The 22823-nt window shown below is 26.8% G+C and overlaps 1 protein-coding gene across 2 annotated transcripts; it reads right to left on the bottom strand.

Annotated features, from left to right (window-relative positions):
* Positions 1-2095: 2095 nt before the first annotated feature.
* Positions 2096-21940, bottom strand: LOC119668693 (cationic amino acid transporter 2). 2 transcript variants are annotated; one of them, XM_038078286.1, is made up of 6 exons: positions 21906-21940; positions 6563-6930; positions 4241-4501; positions 3386-4171; positions 3051-3311; positions 2096-2990 (listed from the first exon to the last, which is right to left on the bottom strand). In XM_038078286.1, exons 1-6 carry the CDS (start codon positions 21932-21934, stop codon positions 2827-2829), a joined length of 1869 nt encoding a protein of 622 aa, XP_037934214.1. In that variant the 5' UTR covers positions 21935-21940; the 3' UTR covers positions 2096-2826. The 2 variants fall into 2 exon arrangements, with proteins under 2 accessions (XP_037934214.1, XP_037934215.1); XM_038078287.1 differs by lacking the exon at positions 21906-21940 and adding an exon at positions 12072-12110.
* Positions 21941-22823: the final 883 nt, after the last annotated feature.

Below are 22823 nucleotides of genomic sequence, written 5' to 3'. Positions count from 1 at the left end.
TTTTTACATTCTTTAACAAAATTAATTTCGCATTCCTAAAAATATGCTATGAATTTTGTGTAAAATATTTGAAACTAATTTTTGTGACAACGAAATTTGTGACAATTTGAATTCTTTTAAGATATGCTCGAGAATTAAAGAAAACCAATTATGCTCTTACATAATATAAACAATAATATTTTATTTTAATATAAATAATTAGTTTATATTATTATTTATTAAATTTAATTTATTATTTTTATGTAACATTTAAACTTCTTGACACTCCCTATTTATTATAATTACATGTTGAGTCCAGAAAGCGCAATAAGAAGGATATTGGCGATTTATTATCGTTTAAAACTTATGAACTATATCCTGTCCACTGCTGTAAATATTGTTAGATTTAATAATAGAAAGTTTAATTACAAATCTCATATCTATCTAGAAAGCTTATAGACCTAACATGAAAATAAATCAGATTTAAAATTATAGCGATTAAAATTTATATGAACTAACAGTTGCAATCAAATTTATTAATTTAGTGTTTAAATATAGAAAATCACAACAAATTTATTTGTATAATTTTTAAACAAAGATATCAAATATTTATATTAGTATCTTTAAATGCTCAAATTGTAATGGTGTTTTCGAATTACTCACAATTAATTAATATATTGCACTTATGAATACACATATAAGAAAATGCTTATATCTATAAAATGAGGACCATTTTAGTATTTCCACCTAAAAGAGTGTTGCTAACTGATATATATAGAATCTCTAAAAAATACCATTTATATTTGAGTTCACTTGAGCTCTTTAGCGTGAATTAAGTTAACGGTTATGACTGCAATCAACTAACCGATTATAGTTTCTAATGGCAAATCCATAATTTCTCGCATGATCCCACTGTAGATAAACTATAACCTGTCAAGAAAATTCCCTCAAAAATACTTTTACCAGTTTAAAGTGGGCAGTTATATAGAAATTGTGTGATTGTTCAAGTTTCTGTAGCTACAATAATGGATGGATTCTTATATACCTTAAAGAACTGCAATCAGTCTTGAGGAATGTTCATTGTTAATAAGTTGGCAGGATCTTGTCTTTTGGTAGATTAGGTAGATTTGGATGTTTCACAAGTGATGAGTGACTTCCATCATTAATTAGCTTAGCTGCAGAAAGTGGAGATAGATACAGATTTAGCAGACGTCCATGAAGGTGCAAAGTCAGTCTAAATTGTGTGCGTTTTTTTTCCAATTATTTGAACTGAACTACAAAATTGATATTTGTATGAATGTTGGCGTTGTTTTCGTATTTATTGTGTTTCATTAAAAATATTTTAATTTTTTATATTCTATTATAATAAAATGTATAATTTGTGTATAACATTTTTGTATAATTTTCCACTACTTTTTTTTCAATGATGATGATGATATTTTGCTAGTGGTAGTTTAAACCTAATGTATTATTAGAAGAAATTTATTATGTGGTGTTAATCACATTTATAGTCTATATTTTGGAAAAATAGAACTGAGGATTCATCCCACCACTTCTTGCAATCAATAAAAAACATTCAGCAAAAAAGAAAGTGTTCAAACTTTTAGTTTTAGTTTTTAACAAGATGATATATCTGATAAAGAAGAAGGTAAAGAGCTGATATGCATATGTTCGAGTTTTTTTTGCAGAAACTACATAAGATAAGCACCCTATAAAAGTGAAAGATAATGTATATTACTTCCGTATTTGTTTTCACGATTTTATTTAAATCTGACTCTATAGTCAGGTAAGGCGATGCAGCAGACGATAGCTCTCACAATTCTCTAATAAGTCTGTACTTCACTTATGACGTAATAAGTTTGTTTTGAAAACGTAATAATTTATTGAAATTTAATATATATAAATTTATTAAAAATACTTGTTTACTATAGTAATGTCTTTTATTTTTATTTGTAATAAAATACTTAAATACAAAAATAAAGATATTTTTTGGTTCTAAAATGCGAAGCAATTTAAATCACTGTTTAACAGATCAATGCAATTAAATAATATCTAAATTAATAAATATTTTATCAAAATGACAATGAAATTTTAAAAAAAAATTATAAATGAAAACAATGAGTTGAATTGATTAAAATTATTACTAAAATTAAAATAATACATTCGATATCATTTGTATACTTTAAAGAGAGCAGTGCGCAAGCATTATAATCTTGCTTGAAATATCTAATTATCAATCTATGATTTCTTGTAGAAACTAATTCCGGAAATATCCTCAAAAATGAAGCCCAGTAAATTAAGTACAATCAATTGTAAGTCTTGGAAAAAAAATCAGTCAAGGTTTATTTTTGATACATTTTAGTTATGACTTTCTATGATATATGTTACTGGATGTTATAGACATTGCGTCAGTTTCTTATGATACTAAAGTTCGAAGATGAAAGAAATTACATATTTCAGCAATGAAACTAAAAAAGGGTCATAGATATAGTGCTAGTCTGGTTTGGATATATTAAACTGTCCTTAACCAAAAGCTGAGGTCTTATGCTCCACTAGGAGAGAAGAACAGCAGTAAGTAGCTGTTTTATTCTTACTCTTATTAGTTTTGAAAGCAAATTTTTTTTTTAAAATTTAAACGTCTAATAATTAATATAACTAATGCATTAGAAACAATAATTCTACAAAATATAGTTTCCATATCAACCTTGACCTTTAATATCATAAGACGTTAGCACTTCATCTATTAAAAGTATCAAAAAAATCTTCTGAACTATATATCAAATCTGCCTGTAAGGTTCCTGGGAACTGAATTTTCTTCCAAGAAACCTATTAATTGACTGGGCTTATTTAACTTGAGTTTTGCACACACATGAGAGGCGTTTCAGTGCAGTATTTGTCATCGTTCAGCGAGCTCAGCTCACTGCTTTCATGCAATGTGACTACCGAACTACGTGCGTCCTGTTGACGCAAACGACTATTGCGTATACCGTAGCTGAAGAATATTGCCAGGCCTAATAAAAAAAATGTATATCGTTATTTAATTAATTTTATAAAAAGTTCAAGTGTTTTACCTATCACAATCCAAATACCGAAACGCATCCATGTCAGCTGATCTAGCTTGACCATCAAGTAAATATTAATAAGAATAGAAATGCCAGGTAACCATGGTACGAATGGTACCTTAAAAGATAACTGGCTGCCAGAGACAGGTTGCCTGGCTATTATGTAAAGCATTAGTACAAGAGGCACAGCTGAGACAGCAATCAAAAGTTTATGTATAAAATCTTCTTCGTAAATGGTGACGACTTGTGAAAATAGCACGCACCACACAGCTGAAATTTGAAAAAGAAATTGTTTTAAAAATGTATCTCAACATATAGCATAATATAAAATATAATGAACTTACAATACAAAGTAGTCATCACAGTAACAATACGAGAACTAGCTTTAGTGGGCACCATCGAATTACTTGTATTGAAGAGTTGTCGCCAGAGTGCACAATTCGTCTCGTTGTAGTCATTCAAGGTGCGCCCATTTCCTAGTTGCTTCAAATCACGACGCTCATCACATTCATAGCGTAATATCAATACACAGCTCGCTACCATAGAGTACGCCAACAAAGTACCAATAGACATCATATTCACCAACTGACTCAAGTTGAAAATAGCAGCCAAGACGCCAGTCAAGAAACCAGTTAACAATGTACCATTGAAGGGTGTCTTATACTTTGGACTTATTTCACCCATAAACTTAAATAACAAACCATCATTTGCCATGGCAAAAACAATTCGAGGTAAAGGAAACATGGCACCCATTAAACTAGCACATAAACCGAACATAGCACCAATGGACACAATATACTCAGCAGCGACCCAGCCATAAATGCGAAACACATGTGGCAGTGGTGCACTTTCATCTTGTTCATAGTATGGCAACATCATGGTTAATACTGTAGAGACACCGAAGTAGGCAAGAAAAATCATGGCTAGCGAAGTTATCACAGCGAATGGAATGGATTTTTTTGGATTCTTAGCCTCTTCACCGGCAGTGGCAATACAATCGAAACCAATGAAGCCATAAAAACAAACGGCGGCACCTTTAATAATACCAGAGACGCCATAAGGCATAAAACCACCTTCACCATATCCTTCAGGAACTTTTTCCTTTGGTAGTGACCAATTTGTAGTAGAAACTATAATATAAAAAATAAAAAAAATTATTTTAAAAGTCAAATTTTTAGGATGAAAGTAAAGCTGTTTACCTTTAAATAGACCTGCCACAATGACAAAGAGTACAACACCCAAATTTAACATTGTGAATACATTATTGACACGTGTTGATTCCTTGGCACCAAAGGCAATGGCCCATGAAAATAGTAAAGTGACGCCGAATGCAAATATATCAGGATAATCTCCAAGTCCATCAACATTGATTGGCAAGTGTGCACCCAAAAAGTCACGCATGGCATAGCCGCACAATGAGTCCAAATATGTGCTTAAGCCTTTTACAACACTGGCGGAGCCTACAAGAAAGAAATATATTAATTATTTAAAGTGTTTGTATATATTTTTAAATATTATTGTATACATATATTTAAATATAATATAATTTAGGCTATTGAAGTGTTTCTCAACCATAACCGTAGTGTGGAACAAACAAATATTCAGTGTGTTTTTAAAGGGACCTGTTTATATTTCCAAAAAATAATATCATTAAATGTGGTCTATAGTATATACATTTTTTAAAATTCCTAAAATTAATTATATATTATTTATTGAGTGGGCCTCTTAGGATAAATACATTTTTTGCACACACTTTTTTAATATTTAGTCATTTAAGGAATACTGTACTATTGCCAATCAGTTCGGTAGTTGGGTAAAAAAAAATGTTGATGTAGCTAATGTTGAACAAGAAATATACATTTAGTAGAAGAAATCTTTCTTAAGCTTGAGCACAGTTTGGATAAAAATATTTCCAAACTAAGATACTGAGATAAAGATATTGCACGTAAATAAAGGTGAACTATTTACCATCAAATTCATATTTGGATTTTACTTTTTGTTAACTACAAATAAAATAAAATAATAAAAAAACGATATCCAAAAGATATCTCCTCACAAAGCATATACCTTGATGTGGCGCGGGGACTTGGTTTGCAATAACTTTAAGAGTTAAACCGACGGTTCTTGCAAAGTTTTACTTGGCGGAGTCTTTCATTCTGGCAAGGTCGAAGGATTGTAGAGTAACGAACTAAGTTTTAACATCTCAAGCCTCTTCCATCCTTATTTACACCGCCATCATTCTCATAACCCTACTTTTCTGCAATTTGAGATAATGTGTGTGCACAAGGTCTTATTCCGAACTGAAGGGAAATGACTTTATTTTAGCGTCGCGCCTGACATTTGCGCTCCTTAGTGAGTGCTATTGGGGGTTTAAATAATAGTAGAAATACACTAGAACTATTCACTCTGATTTCTTTTCAGTTAAGAGGCGTAAGGTTGCCTTGTTTTAATATTCTTTTTTTTTTTTTTTAATATTTTTTATTCTATTACAATAAAGTGTACATCGACCTTTTTATAACCCGCCTCAACAAATACAATTTCTTGACTCCAGGCATAAAGTTTATATCTAATAGCTTTCTTGTGATTTCTCTTATATTCACGGACGTTCTTGTGCTATAACTTAAATGATTTTGATTTCTAAATGTTAAATTTATTTTTTCCTTTAACTATGTTGCATAAATGGAGTACGGACAACTTTGATACAATACCTTTTTATACCTTTAATGAAAATTAATTGTATACCACGACTCAAGTTACTTCGATTACAAAGCATATAATATGTGATGAGTTCAAAAAAATTAACTTGTTAATTATATGAATATGATGGAAAGAACTAATAGCTCTTATAAATTTGGAACTAAAGTATAAGGGATTATAGAAAATCTATAATTTTCTATTTTTGTTTACTTGAACTTTTATCCAATCTTATGCATTATTTCGTATATAGTTAGGTTAGGTTAGGTTATATTAGCAACCCCAAGGCGATCCATTTAGGTCTATTGGTCCATTGTACTATCGTATAATGGAAAAATTCAGAGTTTAAAACCACTTGGAACCTAAAGTGTTCCCATATGTAGTTATTTATATAAAATATTTAAAATGTATAAAATAAAAAATTTATAACAAATACTATATTAAACATAAATAAATTTCGTGTTATTAAGTCATTAGTTCCCCAAAATATACGAAAATAATTTATCAATTCTAATAAGAAACATGAAAAGTTGCAATTAATTGAATTCCAAAAATGTTTTGTCAAAATTGAATCAAATATCACCGACAAGCTGCAAATTTTCGATTATTAATAGAAATTAATTGAATCGTTTTATAGATCTTTCAACTTCTCAATAACCGAAATGTATGGTATTTAATTGATATAAATTTGGAAAAAAATCTAGTATTGAATAAGTAAAAACAAAAATATTCAGTATTTACAAATAATTAATTATATTTAATAAATTCCACCAGACATTTGTCTTCGAACTTAATGGCAAGACAAGACAAACTTTGGGCGTACTTACCTATCGCATATTCAAGTATCAAATTCCAGCCGATGATAAATGCAATGAACTCGCCAATTGTCACATAACTGTAGATATAAGCGGAACCAGCTTTAGGGACACGTGCACCAAACTCAGCATAACACAAACCGGCAAATATAGAAGCTATAGCAGCTATCAGGAAACTTACGACCACAGCAGGGCCCGCATATTGCTTGGAAACCTCTCCAGCCAACACATAAACACCAACGCCGAGTGTTGAACCAATGCCAAGGGCAGTTAAATCAAAAGCGGAAAGTACTTTGGCTAATTTAGATTCGCTAGAATCTTCGATTGGCTTCTTACGTGTTAACACCTGATAAATGCTCGTAACACTAGGGAAGGGCATGCTAGATATAGGAAAGAGGAAAGAAAGAAAAACAATTATTATTGGTGAAAACGACTTTGAAGCTGTTTTTTGGTGGAAAAAATATTGGTTGATTAGACTTGATTTCACACTTTGGTTTTGTAACCTAATTTACAAGCTCCATTTTTTATACATTTTAAGTATATATGATATATATATATATATTATTATATACTGATTATATATAATAATGCCGAACCATTATTATTGACTCTATTTAAAAATGTTTTCTTATTTTTAAAAAAGTGGCATTTTAACACGTTTATTGTTAATGATTGAAGTGATACAAGTCAAGCTAAAATATTTAAAATTAATAATAATTTTATTTTTATATAACACATATAATAAATTTTATTATTTTAGTATTAGTTAGATTTTAGGGAAAAGTTTTTAGTATTACAGAAATACCCGAAGGTGTGCTAATTGACTCGCCATTTGATGTTAATTAAAATGGAGAACTGCACAAAAAGCAAAATATTTACAAAAATAAGGTGCAAATTTAAATATTTTCTATTTTTATATTTCCTCTGAATACATAAAGATATAACTCTTTTCATACATTTTATTACAACTAATTTGTTTTAATAATAATAAATTGAAGTCATCAGATTGGTCCTGTGACTTCAGACTACAACGAAAAATTCTATGCTTACATAAAATCTGATTCGTTTTTAATATGTTGACAAAAATAATAATAATACAATAACTATATATTTAGACATAGATATAATATAGATATAATAACTTATATGTATTTCTAAATTTATATTTAATATAAACCAAATTCCACTTTGGACCTGGAAGACCATACTAATGACATAGCAAATATGAGATATTACTTCTGGTAGAAATAGAGTAAGGGAGAGATGAATGGACATCGTAAAATATAAAATATAATTACCAAAATATATGTATGTGATTGAATAATTACCATGGACTCGATCAAAAAAAAATGGGTGGACAATTTAAAGAAGGCCATATGCTCCTTAGACAGCTTAAGATTATGGTAGAAATATAGTAAGAAAGAGATGGATGGATGCCATTTAAAGTGATGTTAACAAAATATATGTACTTGATTGAAGAGTTGAATCGGTCAACAAAGAAAATGGATAGAAGTTTTAGAGAGGACTATATGCTCCTTAGAGAGCTTAAGGTTCCGATGATGTTTGAATAAAGAAAAATGAATCAATTGAACTATTACAGTACATACATTTTTGAAGATATAAAAGCTTACTAAAATACAGAATACAATATATTTTAAGATAAGTATTACGTATATAATGTAGACACTTAAAATTCATTCTTGTTATCAACTCCCAATATTCTGGAGGGAAATTTGAATAAAAATTAACTGTATACTTAGAGATGGTTTCCAGAGAATTTGTTATACCTTCGAATTTGAATAGATGTCATAGAAAAAATCAATTATTCATTTCGTAAAGCTGTTAGATAAATTTTATATATTATTCGGAGAGTCACTGACTGTGCTATTAATGATTTTGTAAATCAAACTACGAAAGGAACTATGAAAGAAACTATAGAACAAAATAGCTAGGAGATAGTGTAGTACATATTGCATATAGGCAGTAAAAATAGATCTGTCAAAAGCAAATGACTGCAACTACGAATCTAAATTAATATATGGATGAATCTCTCTGTATAGAATTATAAAGAAATTCTGATACGTGCACATATTTATACATACTATATATACGTACTTATATGTGCAATTTTAAACTGATTAATAGTTTTAAGGAATTTTATTATAACTTTTACCTCAGTTAAAGATATTTTTAATATTCTTTAAAATTAATAGATAATAAATATTTAAAATATTTATTTAATTTTAATTTAATTTTTTAAATATTTAAAACATTTATATTGAATGTGATGTGCTTTTAAATGTTTGATGTATATGATACAATTTTATTGTTAATAATAAAATAAAATTCTGAAATGAAATTATTTTCCACTTGGGTTAATATTGTTACAATGTATACCAAATATTATTGTGGTTTTTTCAACAAATTAATATTATTAATAACATTAATTATAAATAACTCTGATTAACTATCTCATTACTATCTTAATTATTAAGATAATTATTTGAATATATAAGAAGAAATTCTTTCTAAAATAATGAATTCTAATCGGCAGATGTTGTGGCAGAATTAAGATTCAATTTTTGAGATATTCAAAAAAATCGAAAACCTTGACATGTTTGTGACTATGTTTGAGAGTTCAATGTGTGGGGTTTTATAGCAAAATGTTATGTACTATATAAAATAAATTACATTTCAATATCTTTATTGTTTCAGAAAATATCAATTTTGATTGTCCAATCTTAATTCCGTCAGACTGTTTTATAATGGTTATTACTATAGCAGAGACATATATTGAATCAAGGACGTTACGAAGAGTTAATTTTTTTTGTATTTATTTATTTCACAATTGTTCAAACCACAATATTTTTAAAATATTAAAAGTTTATTCAATATTTCACAGACAGAAATATTATGAAGTTGTGTGACTTTACTTAGTTAAGCAAGCCCCAAACAAAAAGGAAGCAACTTTGAAGAAGTTTAGTGAAGTTCTTCTTCTCTTATTTGGCCATAATAATCCGTTACCGGGTTTTAGTCTCACGTAACATGGGAGACAGGCTCTTGTTACTACTGATAAAATACGCGACATTGCAATATTAACATAATATGTCTATCAGTGACATATAGGACAATAATTTTTCCTAATAGTTCCATCAACTATTTAAAAATTTCTAAATATGTTTGTTAAATTTTAAATTTATCAAACATTACACAAGTTTTTGAATACTGATTGTTTCATAAAAAATTAAGAAAAATCATATTTAATGGATCCAGGGATTAACTTAATTTTTCATATGTGTGTGTAACTAACTTTATATTTATGCCTTCGTTTTAGGAATGTAATGAAACACCATTAAATGAAATACCACTTTTAGATTGGGAACCTAAAATCTAAATAAAAGGTAACTTGTTTACTATCGGAGATTATATTTATAGATCAATATGTACGTTATTTATATAAATTTAAGGTCAAAAATATATATTTTAGTGAAAGAGAATAATTACATCAAAGCTAGAACTTTAGCTGTAATCCAAAAATATTTTGGAGCAATAATGATTGGTTTCTTTCTCAACACTATATTAAGTATAGCTTTCAGATATGATTTTAGATTAAAGACACATTTTCATGTGTTGACAAATCAACCTTAATACACGAAAGGAATATGGTTAATAACTACATAATTTGATTATCATGATGAAACTATTTTGGGTCTAAAGCATCAAAATTAAGGACTTGAAATATACTTTAATAAAAGTTTGATGAGTATGAAGACGTTATCAAATTAATCCTATAATGTTCAACAACTGAATTCTACTCATCAACAATTAAAAGACTTAAATTGAAATTTTTTATAAAATTAATTTTATATATTTTATAAAAATTAAAAAATTTTGCGTAAAACTTGCGATTTTAAGGCGATAACGAAGATACATTAAGGAGAAAAATATTATTGAAAAATTATTGAAAAAATAATTATTATTAGAGAAAAGTCTTAGAGACGACCTAAGACGTATATGTAGGTCACACATTTTTATTTTAAGTATATATGTCACTGGGCCTACTGCATACGCGATTTTCTTTGTTTAAATCGTAACAAATAATACTTATTGTCATTCATACTTGACAGATTGTACTAAAATAAATGAAAAAAATAACTAAAAAAATAAAAATTATTAAATTAAAATTATTAAAATAAAAATTATTATGAGATAAAAAATAATTTTTTCCATTGACACTAATAAAATGAAATCTTCTAAAGAAATAAACTATTTTTTCTCTGACAATTTGAATATTAATCATTGTCTTGTTTATAATTATAAAATAATTTATACTCTACACTTCTTTTATTGATATTATACATAATAAAACTTTTTTTATATAGTTGTTTTTTTATAACTTCAATAATTATATATTCAGTATATGTACTTTGGATATAATTTATGATGTACGAAAAATATACTTTATTCTATTATTTTTTTTTTGACTACAAAAAGTTGGAAAAAACTAAATACTCATAGTTTATTTGATAATTTGAATATCAATATAAAATAACATCAATATAAAATTTTAATAATTTTAATAATAAGCAAAACTTTAAATCGTCCGAAATTCAATAAATAATATTATATTTAGCTTATATACTATTTTGAGTCAGAGTTTAATTTGTAAAATAAATCTTAATAGGTTTTAAATTTATTTCTCGACCAATTTTTTTTAATAATGGTTTTTATATATTTTTTATCTGGCTATAGGTCACTTTTTGTTAAATCCTTATCCTGGTGATGACTCTCAGGGAGTCGAAATATAGAATATATTAAAAAAAATTAAACAAACGTTGAATTTTAATTTTAACGTAAAGTGAACTATAGCCGGATAAGTAAAATATAAAAACCATTATTAAATCTTAATAAGGTTATTAAGATTATTAAATCTCCTTAAGTTACACTAAACTCAATTTAACTGTTTATACTATTCTCATAAATTGTAAATAGAATAATAATTTATTTTAGGTGAGATAATTCTATTTTTAAAATTAATAAGAATAAAAAAAATAATTCCTGAAAAATACATGAAGCTGGTGAAATCCTTTTCAAACCCTTATAGTAAACTAAAGTTTACTAAAGTTTAGTGTGTACAGCATAAAAAAAGGTTGTGTATAACAAATTATTTTTTAAATAAGTAAAACAAAATTATTTAATTAAAAGAAAAAGCTCCATAAAAATTTCTATTAATTTTAAATATTCTAAAAAATTATTATTTGTTAAAAATAAACTACAATTATCTGTTAGGCATACATTAGTATATATTAATTAACACTAACATAAATAATTAACATAAGTTCACTAAATAACGTCGTAATTAATGTGATATAACCTAATTTTATTCTTAACTTTTCATTATATTATTAATGTAAGAATAAAATAAATTAAATAACAAAACTAATAAAAATAAATTTTCTTATCTTCTTATTGAATTTTCTTTTTTATTGTCTTTTTCTTTAAATAATTTGCCTTAAATTACCTTTAAAAATATATTTTTTGCAGAAGTTAAATTATTGAAAATTTTATTAAATTTTTTTTTTTTTAAGGACTATAAAATTTGTCAAAAAAATCACAATTTTATATAAACTAAAATACTGGTGCACTTAAAAATTTCTTCAATTCTACAATTTTTTTATAGATTATAACTATTTTATTTTGTAAATAAATTATTCGATGCGTTGTATAAATTAATTGATTGATTTTTTTATAATAATAATTTTAATTTTTTATTATAATATTATTTTTTATTAACTTTAAAATTTTGTTAAAATTACTTTTTATTAATTTTAATAATATTTCTTTGAATTTTATTTTATCACTTAGCACTTGAAAGTTTCTTGAATATTAAAAAAACGTCATTTTAAAGCAATGCTTTTGTATACTCAGTATAAGATACATATTATTTTGGTAAAGTATTTTTTTTTAAATATTATATATAAAAAAATATTTTTCTTTCACTTTTTCACTAAAACTATTTTAATTTCTATTTTAACTTTTGAAAATTTCAGAATTAACTGTCGGGAGCGTGATATCTGAGCAAGCTTAAATACTTTATGTGACTTAACTTATTTTGAACTTTTCAACATAGCGCGCTGAATGATTTGGATTTTTTTTTAAAAAAAGTGTGGTGAGTAAGTTTGAAGTCTTAAGTTTTGTGGTGAAAGCTTACTAAACTTTAAAAAAAATATACAGTTCATAACATTTTGTACGTCAAAGACTAGACTGAATATGGTTAGAAATTTGGTAACGTGATTAATCGGATTAAATTTGTTCTTCTTTGGCTTGCAGTTTCAGATACTCATCCTATCGATTCGATTTATTAATTAATTAATGTGCTTTTTCTGGTTAATAATGGTGTAGATTCGATAGACTAAGCGAATCATATGACAAAGTTTGTAATCTTCAATAATCATATGATAAGAGGAAATATTTTTTTTATTTACAAAGCTAAGCGCGTGAATTACAATTTATTTTTTATTTCAAATATTTTTTGATTCATAAAAAAATAATGCTTCATATTAAAAAGTTAATATGCAAGCTACGGGGATTACCCGTTTGATTTTAAAGTGAATGAGAATGTTTCAAATATAACAAAAGCGACATCTAGTAAAAATTTTAGTAAAGTAGACTGATTTTTTGTTTTAAAAAATTAATGTAGTTGATAAAATTTAAACTCTGGCAGTACTTTTTAAATCCTGTTTTTAAATTTTTTGTTTAAAATGTGATTTAAAAGAGTTAAGTCTGGAACTTAAATTAAAATAGACATCTTTTTAAAAAAAATATGCACAAAAATTTAAATTGTAAATATTTGCTTGGTTTTTTTATAAGTTAAAGTTTTGAATTCTTTGCTAAATATTAATGAATAACTTAAAATATTTAATTTAAATGCTGTGATTGATTAAATTTTAACACAACTCATAGTAAACCAAATAGGAACGGAATATTCTTTTCCTCTCCTCAAGCCAAATTATCACCCATTATTTATATTACTATAGTATTATATAGTATATCTAATGCTATTGTATATATAATACTATATATGTAATATTATTTCTTTGACACTAGATACTAGATATCTACTAGATATTATATATTCTATGGTATAGCAGTGTATGTCTCAGCTCAGTTAGAAAATAAAACAATTGTTTATTGTTTTTTACAGCGGTTTAAGTTTTTATTTATTTAAAAAAGAATTTTTGACAACAAAGCTCAGTGTTAAGTTATTAATTTATTTAGTTTTCGTTACGCTAGAAGGTTTATTTAAATGAATAATGTTCTCTGATAATTTATGAAATCATAATATTACAAATATTAAATTTAATATTCACTAATCAGCAATTTGTCACACTTTTGTTTACATTAAATTTGTGAATTTCGTAGACTCAGATTTTTAGCTTAATTGATATTAATTTCAAATCAAATTCATATATATATATAAAATATATTAAATTTAAAATTTGCCTTTGTTTATATATATTTGACGTAATATTTTATCACTTATATGATAAAATTTTAAATTACTATAATTTTGCGGTGGTTGTTCCATTTTTGCAGAGTGTGCGGATTTTGTGACTTAAAAGTTTCCTACATGCAATTTATTTGTATTCATTTTTTTTATAAAGAAATTATATATAACAAAATTAATCATCGAAATTTTAGCAGTTATTAACTTTATGTCAGAAAATAATAAGAACATTTCGAAAAAAAGAAAAAAATAGCAAGTAATTATAAAATAAACGACGAACGTTGAACCAGTTAAAGATTCGTTCAATATAAACGATCTTATAGATATGTACGAATTAGAGGTTTTACCAATGTAAATGTCAAAACTTTCCTGCTAAGACGTTAATAAGACCATCCACTAAATGGTGTGGACTGAATTGAACTTAAAAAAATGCATTCATTGGTTTTTCGTTCATAACCATCCATAATACATTATTCATTCAATTTAACGAATACTCCATTTACCACATGTCCTATTTAACGAACAACAATATTTTGTCATTGACTATTCAACTTAACGAGTTATGGTTTCGATAAGTGGAATAGTCCATGATCTAACGAAAAATGTAGGAAAGAGAAAGAATATAAACGTAAACCTCGCTGGAATTATGTAAAAAATGCTCCACAAAACCATGTTGACTATACTATTGCACTTAAAGATTTATAGTTTCAATAGACAATATTGTATTAAATCTAACGAATATTATAGGAGAGAGAAGGAATATAAAGGTAAATCTCGCTAGAATTATGTGTAAAATGCTCCACAAAAATTCTATGGAACACTTAAGGCTTCTGTCAGTGACTATTCTATTGCATGGGCTCGATATTAATGTTATAATGCTGTAGAAAAAATATGAAAAGGAAAAGATCTCATTGAAATTTCACATAATATGCCCTACAAAAATACTATGAAATACTTAGGTATCTCTAATGTGGGCTAGGGTGGACGATATAAGACCTACAGAAAAATGCAGAGAAAAAATTAAAGAACAAAAGAATCTTAAAAATTAATTTAAAAAAAATAATAATAACTGTATTTTCTGTTTAAACTATTCATTCGATTTCTTGAATCTTTTGATTTAACAATGAACTGTACAAAAAACCTTTTATTAAATTGGAGGACTACTAAAATAAGAATAAAAATAAATTATTCTATTATATGTAAGCTTTACTGAAACTTACGGTTTATATACAATAGATTAGCTATAAATGAAAATCCAAGTTTATATAATTTAAACGAAACCTAACATTTTTTTATTCTATTTATATTTATTATATATTTATCTTCTCATTATATATTTACTTCAAAATTTTTTTTTAAAAAATAATATTATGGATCAAATTTAATTTGTTGCCATCGAGGTATGCTCCATCGAGTGCAATGTCACTATTGCAGAAATACATATAGGTTGACATACTTCTCCCAACATTTGTGGTACACTTAATAAGATCCTTGCCTTTGAATTTATTTATCAAATTTTTTTGTGTGTCCGCAATTGAATCGTAACGTTGTCTTTCTGTAGTGGTTTTTTTAGCTTCGGGAACAAAAAGAGTCCCACGGTATCAGCATTTCAAAAACACGGTATTTGGTCATTCACGTTCGTTGAGTTTTTTGTCAAACACCTTTGTATGTTATGGTTTGATGTTACTAGGATAGAAGGACAGCAGTAAGTAAGTATATATAGTAATGGATTCGTTTTTTGTCTTCTCTTATAAAACAATACATAAATTTAGCTCAAATTATGGTCATCATAATTCCTGAAATGTTCCAGTCATCATATAATCGCATTTATTATTCGAAATACAAGTCCGACACTCATTTCACTAACAATTTTTTGAATTTCCTCTGTCAGTTGTTTTCTATTGCTGGTTTATCACAGTGAATGATCTGCAAATATTCTTCCACTTCTTGTGGATAGCTATAATTCATCATTTTACTTCTTGAAAAAAATATCTGTATATAAGAACTATGTACATCCACTTGAATTTAAATAATTTGATAGGTGTTTCGTTCTTCTTGATCAACAGTCCGACAAAGATCAAAGAGGTGATTCCTTAACAACATGTTTCTTCTGGAAACCAAACTTCGGCAGTCGTAGGAGAAAAACTTAAATGTTTTTTTTCAAAGTTTCTAGAATTCCTACAATTTAATTTAAAAGGATGAACAGGTTATCTGCTTGAATTAAGAATACTAATTATGCAGGATCAAGCAGACTTTAATCGTGGAGGAGAATCTACCTTCTGCTCAAAAATGCGGATTTTGTTGTTTATTAACTACTCCTTAAGTAATAGACCTTCTTCAAAAATTTGTTTTTGTTATGTTGGTACACCCTTTCTTGACATATAGTACAAATTTGAGCGCCATCTGTCAATTAGATCGTTTACAGCAGCTGTTAATGTGAGACTACCTCAAGTGCATTTAGCGATTTTTACTATGGAAAATTCTTGTAGTAAGCGATTTTTTGACCACCGTCATTGCTCAGGCACCATATTCGCCAGATCTGACGCCGTGCGACTTGTTCCTGTTCCCGAAACTCAAATTGCCCCTTTCGTGGTAAGCGTTTTGAGTCGATTGAATCGGTAAAAGAGAATTCGCTGAAGGAACTAAAAGCCATACCTTCACGGGCCTACGAAAAGTGTATGGAAAATTGAGTTAAGTGTTAGCATATGTGTATCGCTTCAGAAGGAGCATATTTTGAAAGAGATAAAATAAATTTGGAATAAAATTTAAATATGTGTGTTTTATTTACAAAAACCGAGCACTTTTGGAGCAGAATGTATACATTACATTAGCATTAACTCACAGCAATAACCAAAGAGTTATTGAAACTGCTTGCAAAACCCATATTTTATTGATTCAAAATATCTGTAGATCTGTAAGCAGTTTGATAGTCTTTAAACTGTGTTCTATTTTTTATTACCTACCGTCAAAATATGTTTTGTAGAATATTGTTAGCAATATTTTGTTTTTGCGAGCTTAATTCAATTTATTATGTATTTCCCCTATTAAACCCAATTTTGTCGTTTCATTTTTATTTTTATAAAAAATATGTTAATAATAATCAGGTTTTAATACTTTTACATTATTAAAACCTAATATAAAAAATACTTAACCCAAACAGACAAATGAACTGCTGTTGGGTACAAATTAATAATTAATATATTATCAATTATACTCTTTTTTAACTAAATATAAAAAAAATATACGTATTTTACATATGTCTGATAAGATGAAATATTTGAAAAACGTTATATACTTGAATAGAATGGATGAGTTTATAAGACACAAGAATTTTTAAAATGAATTTGACGTGCGGCCATCTATTGGCAGGAACATGTACCAGTAAATCTTATTGGCATATGAACATTTAGACATATCACAGTAGAGTTATTGCATGAGAATTGTTTAACAAATATTTATTAAAAAGTAAGTAAACTAGAAAAATCAAATTCTTGATCGGTATTATTCGAGAGTTATGGAAAACTCATACCAATTAAAACATTTTGAAATATTATTTTACTTACGTTAGCTCTACTCTATTTATTATGTTTGCCCGCCTATTTATCTATTTATCTGTTTCTTTTAATATATTTGTTATTTTTTTTTTTTTCTTAAAGTATTTGGCTTGCTTAAATATCAATTGATAATGTATTAAATTTTTATTTAATAAAAATTGCAAAATATTCAATTTCGTCTAGGTTGACATTTTTTTTGTTTATTATTAGTTTCATGTTCTTTGAAGATTTAAGTTTCAAGTCCGACTTATGTGCTAAAGAAAAATAAAAGAAAAATGTTTTATAAATCTAGACATTTTATAACATTCCTAATAAAAATACGATATCATCTGAAATCTGAAGTGTCTGTTTGATAGAATATACATAATCATAAAAATGAAGTGGTCATATAAAAAATAAAAATATATAGAACTTAAGTCTCATGAAAAATAATTGTTTAAGTTTTTCAAAATGTATCAACTAATTGTCTGAACTAATGATATTATTTCTTAAAAAAACTAATTTTAAAAAAAATGTGGGGGTATTAACGAACTCAAGTAACGAGTTCTGTAATTAGATAAAATAGTAATGCAAAACTGATGGACAACACATGGCATGGTAAAGTCATCAGAGGTGTCTTGAGAATATGCACAAATCAGCCCATTTTTTCTGTTATTATTCTGCATTAATACAAGAACATTACTAACATCGTTTTCTACTAGTAAATCTAGGGTAAATTCTTCTTCACTTTTAGTACAATTTTCATTTTCGATTGGTAAGTCGCGAGAGAAATGTATAATACTCGAGATTGATTTATAACACTCTATGTAGATATTCTGCCAGAGTAGCAAGATTATACCATGAAATAAACAACTGTTTTATATGACTTAATAAAAAAGTGCAGTGTGATTTGATTCGATATATGTATTTATTAAAAATATAAATGTTTGCTAACACAACTATAAAAATGTTAGATTACTCTAAAATTGTTTCATTGAACAACAATATTTTAACAAAACGAGAATAAATCTAGATTGAATCCATATTTATCAAACTAAAACGTCATAAGATTTTTGATTTATGTTTTATGGTTTATACTCTCCTTGTACTTAAACTGTAGAGCTTTATTAAGGAAACAAAGAAATTCGAGATGAAGTAACAACTTCGTTTCTTCTCTTCTATTTTCTGCCCTAATCTTCAGTCTACTCCTTACATTTCCCGGCTTAATTGCAATAGTCTGAGGACTGAATGTCCTGGCTATGTCATGCCCTTCCAACAAAGAATAAAAAAACAACAACAAAAAGTAATACTGTGATGTGGCAAAAAAGAAATATGTTTACACGAAATATATTTTGAAGTAGTCGCTTTGTCATTTACTCTGTTACCTACTCATTATGCGAGATCAGGAGTTTTTTTTTTTACTAAGTTTTTGACTAATAAATATGTTCAATTTAGTCGCATGTGGTTCATGCTACATCAAATTCTTTTTCTTGGAGGCAGCCATTTAAAGGACAGAGATTAAAATGTTGTACTGTAAGGCGTACATTGAAATAGTTACAGAAACAATAGGTACTGTCCTTTATGATAAATGGGAGAGTCGTCTATGAGCGTAGGTATATTATCTTACCAATCAGTTTAGACCATACGGTCTTAAGACAATTTTGCTGAAAAGACCTTGTTGTGAATAAAATAAAATACTGCAACGTGGGAGAAGTAGTGTAGACTAGTGCTGTTCACATTATTCGAAGTTTTTAAAAAACCGAAGTTCTTCGAATATTCGAATATTCGCAATTTAACGAAGTCTTCGAAGTTTTTTCCAACTTCGAAGACTTCGTTTCCTATTCGAATATTCGAATTCTTCGAATACTTCGTAAATTTGAATATGAACAGCACTAGTGTAGACCATACTAGAATCGACACTGATTAGTATCCATCACCAAAATTCAAGATGATATTACGAACTTAGATAGAGATGAAAACATTTAGAGTTTACGAAGTTTATCGGTTAAAGACATGGCAATATCAAAATGTTTTCATCTCTATCCAAGTACGTAGTGTCATCTTGAATTTTGATAATAATTCCTAATATCATCTAAAAGTTTGGTAATAGTTTGTAATATCATCTTGAGGTTTGGTGATAGATACTAACAGCTTACTAAAATAATAGGTAGCTAGTGGATTATCATTTACTGTATGTTGGCTTTCATTCAGATTTATACAGTGCATTGGTGAAGTTATGATTATAAACAATATTTTACAAAGAGTACTTATACGTAATAAATTGTGTTATGGCGTAGATAACATAATTTTTCGTTAAAAGAAAACTTTTTGCTAAAAAATGAAGTAAACTCTATTTCTTCTATTGTAGTTAGGAGAAAAACGTTAAGGACAAAAATGATTTTTATTTTTTAGTAACTAAAAAATAAGTGAATGAATAAATTAGAAATAATAAAACTATTTTTAATTATTTCATTATTATTTTTTTTAATGTTTTTATTATTATATTTATTATTATTTTTATTATTATTTTTATTATTATTTTTATTATTATTTTTATTATTATTTTTATTATTATTTTTATTATAACAATGTCTACTCCACACAATTAAATTCTTTTTTAATCTCTGCAAGATTCTATATAAATTTTTTTTTTAATTCCTAGAAACAATTACTAGTACTTATATTTTTTACTAGGATAACAGAATTTCTAACAAATAAATTTTCAAATAATTTATCACAAATATTTTTACAATCATCACTAACAAATTACAAACAATTTACTTGGGGTGGGAGAATAGGCTTCCCACGTAACTGACTAAGCAAATGCGTCATAGCACTTAACATATAATATTTAAAATTATTGCATTAAGATAAGAAGTACAATAGTTATTTTTTTTTATTCACTTCCAACTTATTTGGTATACGATATTTGTTTGTACTGTACTTTAAACTCTTTAATTATATTTTGCAATGGTTTTTCTATTAGAATAAAATTCAGTAAGAAATTTCAAAGGTGCTTTAACTCATATATCCTTAAAGAACCACAAATTAATTATGCTTTCAAGGAAAAAAGGAAATAACTCAACTGTATTAGTATTTTGCAGCTGTTAGGATCAATTATATATATATATATATTTATATATATATATATATATATACATATATATATATAATTTATACATATATTATATGTATTAATTTATACATATATTATATGTATTATATATTTATTGCACTTAAGTTTTTTTTATGTACATAAGGACCGTATAAGCTTTTAGCAACTTTGAGCTCTATTATTGTTGAAACTCGGTTGGGATCCTTTGGAAGAAAATAACCCTTAAAGAATAGAACAAAAGTTAAGAACAAAGGTTTAAGTTGTGCAATGAACAGTAAAATTTTTTTGCTTTTTATATTTAAATTTATTTTTTCGATATTGAAATCTTTTCGTTTTAACTCAGTTCGGTTTTTGTGATATATTATGGAAGAAATATTTGCTTTTGTTTTTATATGAGAAATGCTTCCGCAAAGAGAGTTGAGATACTTTAAGTATTATTGGCGGTGTGTAATTTAAATAAAATATTATTTTTAATTAAAGAAAAAGAAAAATAAATTAACAAAATTGTGTTATTAATAAATACAATTTAAAAATAAAATTTAATCAAATTAATAAAATTAATTAAATTTTATTAATTTAATAAATAAAATTAATAAAACTTTAACAGTAAAATAACAAAACACCAGAAAAATGTGCGAACATAAAAAGTTAAATACGTTTTTGAGTCAGTTGTTTAAGGTGCGCTGACTCTGTGCTACAAATTTGGCAGGACCAGAGTTTGATTCTTGGTACTCACTGTCTCTTATTTACGAATAATTAAATAAAAGTATTATTTTCAAGACCAATACTCAAACCAGTTGTATGGTCAGCCTACAATTCAATTAATTAAAAATAATATAAAATGAATTTTTGTTGTTGTAGTTCACTACTGTTCTAAAAATCTCTTTTTAAATAGAATTAAAAATCTAAGCATTCAACTTGAAATAGTGACGTCGAGTACTTTAGTTAATTAAAAATCTGTTTGATAAAGTATTTTCCATTTAAGATTTGCAGTAATTAAAAAGTCATTAAGCACTTTAAAAAAAAAGCACAAAAAAAAACACATAAATTGAAACTCAAACTAAAATTGTTGATAAAACAAAATCAAAATAGAACCACTATAATATTTTGCTTTATCAGTTTTTCTATTTTTGGCAAAAAAAAAATCAAAAGAATTATATTTTTTTTTTTGAAAGAAAGATCAGCACTCTTTGCACTTACCCATCAAAATTATCTAAAAATTCATCCATATTTGTTGAAAATGATTTTAAATTTATTTTGCACCACAAATTAACACTAATTTTATTTTTAAATTTTGCTTTAAAATATTTGCTAAATATTTTTATTTAATTAACACGTTGCCAATAGCAATAGATACAATAGATACGCGTACGTCATAGACCTCATGAGGTGCAAAGGTAGACTACGTAACCGTCGAATGCACACGCGACGAACGGTAATACTCGTTTGCGTATCTGTGAAAGTATGATAACTTGTAGATACAACTGGCAATGAAATAGCGGCAAAATTACTTTAAATAAAATATTTTTAATATATTTTATTGTTCTCGTACTACACGTGCTTGTTTGGGAGAGCGCTGAGTAAAGAGCCGCAGAGCGATTTTTAAGCAATGCCTGAGATACTTTTGGTAAGGAACAATATTGGCACTAATAAAAAATAAAAATAAAATCTTAAAATTTGATAATAAAAAATATTAAATTTTTTTATTAGTTATTATAAATCTATAAAATATTATTTTTTGAAGATATCTTTTAAAGTAAATCAAACCAACCAATAAAGATAAAATATTGTCATTGTTGTGTGAATTGGCAACACTTTTCATTCAGCAATTGCTCTGCGACTCGAAGGTGGTTGTTCTGTGGTATTTGCATTCCTCATTCAGTTGGTAAACAAACTCGCTCTGCTCTTCTTTAGTGCACGAGGTATTCAGTTCAGTGTCTTCAGTTTACTCAAATTTCTTCACAAGCTTATGGTATTTGGTCTTAAAATTTCATCAGAAATTTTGTTTAAATTTCTTGGCGATTTTGCTTGCTTCACCTCACGCAGCAGCTGCAAATACGCTGAGAACAGCGATTTTTCGAATTACTCAAGCAATTCTGTCAATCAGTGGCAATTTCC

The sequence above is a fragment of the Teleopsis dalmanni genome, chromosome 1, assembly GCF_002237135.1.
Source record: "Teleopsis dalmanni isolate 2A chromosome 1, ASM223713v2, whole genome shotgun sequence".
NCBI lineage: Eukaryota > Metazoa > Arthropoda > Insecta > Diptera > Diopsidae > Teleopsis > Teleopsis dalmanni.
Note: the sequence above shows the minus strand (reverse complement) of the source record. Positions and strands in the feature narration are given on the sequence as shown.

What these genes read in the sequence shown, in the direction of transcription:
- LOC119668693 (XM_038078286.1), bottom strand. Translation starts at nt 21,934, where the DNA reads ATGGATGAATTTTTAGATAATTTTGATGG. An exon ending in GATACTTGAATATGCGATAG is followed by an intron (nt 4,502 to 6,562) that starts GTAAGTACGCCC and finishes TCTTTCTTGTAG; the next exon opens with GCTCCGCCAGTGTTGTAAAA. An exon ending in CGGTATTTGGATTGTGATAG is followed by an intron (nt 2,991 to 3,050) that starts GTAAAACACTTG and finishes TTTTTTTATTAG; the next exon opens with GCCTGGCAATATTCTTCAGC.